The sequence below is a fragment of the Hibiscus syriacus genome, unplaced genomic scaffold (assembly GCF_006381635.1).
Source record: "Hibiscus syriacus cultivar Baekdansim isolate YM2019G1 unplaced genomic scaffold, ASM638163v2 tig00110610_pilon, whole genome shotgun sequence".
NCBI lineage: Eukaryota > Viridiplantae > Streptophyta > Magnoliopsida > Malvales > Malvaceae > Hibiscus > Hibiscus syriacus.
The window spans coordinates 9,939,917-9,943,939 of NW_024062800.1; the positions used below are offsets into that span (position 1 = coordinate 9,939,917).

Sequence of the window (4,023 nt, forward strand, 5' to 3'; positions counted from 1 at the left end):
TTCTTGAGATGCTTGATGATCAAGGTACAAGTGATCGTATGTATGTTTTAAAAGTTAAGTGATCATAATGTAAGATCCCTAGAATTACAGAGACCATTTTTATAATTTACCCTATAAATATCTGAATTTCAAAGTTGAAGTAAACCAAATCAATCTAAAAAGAGAAAAAGCCCGGGGGAATCACAATCCAAAATAAACTTGCTGTGTTTGTCGATCGAAACTGGTGAGCAATGGAAGAAGAGAATAATAAGCGATGGGATGTAGCGTACACCAAGCACATCAATCAGAAGCTTAAAGTTTATCATGAAGGTTTCTTAGATCTTCACATTCCAACCAACAAGGTTTATTATCCTTCTTTCTCTTATCCCTTTTCTCCCTTTGTTTTCTACTCCTATTTTGGTGGTAATCATGGCTGCCTCCGAAGCTGAAACTATACGATGAGTCCGACAAGCTTCTAGAATTCAGGATGTTGAGAAAAGATGAAGTCGTTAGCGATGGCCAAACCCTCACTTTCGCTCCCTATTCTGTTGACGTTGGCACTCTTCAGTCCCCTCCTCATCTTAATCCTTTAGATACCAGATGGAAGAGAAATGAAGGCAGGTCTATGAATCGAAGTCTGAGCCCTTCGCAAAAGATAATCAGAGGTTAGTTGTTTCATCTTTCTTTATTTGTCTAATACAATTGGATTGTTGTTCATTTCCCAATATTTTTGCTACCTTGATTTCCTTTTTACATGTACAAATTTTACTTGCGTTTCAGAATTCAAGAAGACTGAAATTCGAAAATATGTTGCTCAACAAACGGGTCCAACTGCAACAATATCTAGTTTCTCAGGTTAGTTAATGAAACGCTGCACTATTTCTTAATACTAAATGGAGCTTTTTGAATGACTAATTGCTATTCACAATCTCAGCCCTGCTAGATATCAGTCAGTTTTCATGTTGCCACTAGTAATCAAGCATGTTCTTTAGTTTCTATGTGAATAACTTGTATTTGTCTCGATGACTGTTCTTATTCATTGTACAGCTAAGTGCATTATTTCTATCTGCCAGGAAATAGAAAAAAACTCTCTTCATTGTGGGGAGCAAAGGTTTTTTCTGAAAGTTGGTACTAGTCTCACTTTGATGTTTTCTTTCACTTTTGGATTTCCCAAAAATCATTTTAACCCTATGAAAACCGTATATTGATTCTCATCATTCTGGAAAAAGACTTCTTGTTCCAAATTCCAATTTGCATCAAGCTGAACCTCAAGCACCCAAAACTATCTCTGTGTTAGACAAATTCTGGTTATTCCTATTGGTAGAATCTTTGTGTAGGAAGAATCGGTCCAATTATCTGCTCCTCGCTTCTTCAGAAGCACAGATTGAGTTCTTGACTATATCTGTTTCATTTGTTTATCCTTTCTCATGTGTTGAAATATGAGTTTTCATTGACTTCATCTAAAAGTAGTTGAGCTTAAGTTGCTCAGAGTGAATGGTGAATCTTGATCCAGACCTCTCTCCAAACCAGTGATTGAAAAGATACATGTTGGGGAATGAAAGTGAATTAATTTCCTTGATAAATTTTGAACTGCTGATTCCTAATTGAAATATTGATCTTTCCTATTGCATTTACCTTACCACCAGTTTACCTTCCTAGGAGGGGTTTACCTGATGCATTTCTTTGTTTTATAGAGCTATAATTTGGTGGCATGCAGGGCAGATTTCTTTTTCCAGTTTTATCGGTGTTATTCCCACTATCAAAATTTCCATTTGTTGGGATGCCATCTGCTTTTGAGATCTTTATACTGAAAAAAAAAATCTCTCTATGTTTTTCTCTTTCAAAAGGATTTGTCTCTCATTTCTCAATATTTTGAGGGGATCGGTACTTTTGGAAAACGAATGGAAAAATAGTGCTGAAACTTGACTTGCAAGCTACCTAATGATCAATGCATAGATCAATATTCACATTTAGCTAGGTGTGTCTCTCTTGGGATAAGATCCTCCCAATGCCATAGTTTGGATTTTGTACCCCATTTGAAGTAAGGAACCATTTCATATATGTTTTAAAATTTAAATAGCTTCTGTTTTGAAAGAGTTGAAAAGGCACTTATCTCATTGAAAGGTTCTATTTCTATACATGCACCCTTTCTCATATCTTCAGACAGACTCCATGCTTTTCTGCTTTGGTATCTTATTGATCAAACTTGTGGCATTGTTCTTTCATTGATAAAAAGTTTAGGAATTATTCCGATCATTCAATAAGAAAGGTTCTGTTTTTTTTTTTATAAAGAAAATGATTTGAAGACCTATTAATGTTAACCTATGTTACCCAGACTCTTTGTTTTCTTTAAAGTACCAATGTTCAACTCCTATGTTCAACATATACTTGGATGTGAGTCTAGGTGGTAGATCCTCCAAATATATGGAAAAACTTGAAAAAAAAAGTGTAGTGATGTCCGACACATACCATATCCATGACTCACCTAGAGTCTAGTTAACATAGCATCTAACAATTGATTGTCAACTTGTTCATTTAGACGTTTCAATTCATAGACGTGGATCTCAGACCTATTTATGGGGATATTCTTTGGGGGAGGTGGCAGGTTGGTTGACTATGTGCATGCGGAACTCTATGTTGCTTTTACACTTAAGTTTTTTTGAAGTACTTGTGTCTATCATTTGTCCAGTTAGACATGAGTATAGAGGTCCAGCCCTCCAAATATTTGCTAAACTATAAAAATGTGCAATCTCCTATTGGATGTATTGGATTCGATACTCACTCTTGAGTTCAAGTAACCGTGTCAACACCTACATTTTGGATTTAATTCTATATTGTATTTTAGTCAATTTTAATCTAAACTTTTTAAAGCTAATTGTTGATCTAATTAGGAATGAAAATCATTGCAAACAATCAGTCAATACTTTGTAATTCAAAGAAAAAAATCACTCAACTCTATTTCATAATATTAAAAAAAAAATTCACTCACTTCTCTGTTTTATAGTGGCACTACAAAACTTTGTTTATGCAAATGATCGTAAGTTTTCCAAATTGGACAACAATTGAATTTGTGCAATATACAAGGAAAACATATTTCTAGCTTTAGCTTTGCAAATTCGACGTTGAATCCAATCTCTGAGGCACACTTGATTGTGTCGTTCCACGTCAAAAAACAATTTCCATTCACCTCATACCATGGAAAATAAAGCATCTTTGTGAAAGAGGCCAAGAGTATGATATATGTTCTTAGGATCACGTCATAGTGCATCACACAATGCATCAAAATATTTCGATAAATCTAATGCACCTACTATAGAGAACTTAGGATATTCCACTAATATACCAATTCTATGACGTTGATTAGTCTTTATACGATAGTGCACAATAATACTTAAACGGCAGGACTAATCATATCATTTAGGTGACAAATTTTACCATATATCAACGAGACGATATAACCGACCATATATTAAATAGACGGCAGAGCCGGCCATATAATAAAAGTAACTCAAGTGCACTAAGAACTTAAAATAAACCAAGGCTTAATTGAGAAGCGAATACTTTTATTAATACAAAATACAATTATAATATTACACTTACCTCACTAATATTACACACTCACCTCACTAATGTTCTCTTATCTTCCTTTAAGTTCTCTTTATCTAACTCGTACATTTGGCGCTCATTTTCTCATTTTTCACTCTTATTATAATGGTAAAATTCACCACTATTTATAGATTTTAGTGACCATTAGATTGTTGACACATATTAACATCTTAGTCATTTAATCTAAAATATTCCCAAGATAATTATAGAGAATTCTAGATATAATATCTTAACCATTTAATCTAAAATATTTATATGACGTTGATTAGTCTTTATACGATAAAATTCACCAATTCTATGACGTTGATTAGTCTTTATACGATAAATTCTTAGTGCACAATAATACTTAAACGGCAGGACTAATCATATATCATTTAGGTGACAAATTTTACCATATATCAACGAGACGATATAACCGACCATATATTAAATAGACGG

At 33.7% G+C, this 4,023-nt stretch overlaps 1 protein-coding gene across 1 annotated transcript; it reads left to right on the top strand.

Annotated features, from left to right (window-relative positions):
* Window positions 1-203: 203 nt before the first annotated feature.
* LOC120135715 lies at window positions 204-1,422 on the top strand. The gene is made up of 5 exons (XM_039151935.1): window positions 204-341; window positions 425-644; window positions 760-834; window positions 1,027-1,090; window positions 1,317-1,422. Exons 1-5 carry the CDS (start codon window positions 231-233, stop codon window positions 1,420-1,422), a joined length of 576 nt encoding a protein of 191 aa, XP_039007866.1. The 5' UTR covers window positions 204-230.
* The last annotated feature ends 2,601 nt before the right edge of the window (window positions 1,423-4,023 follow it).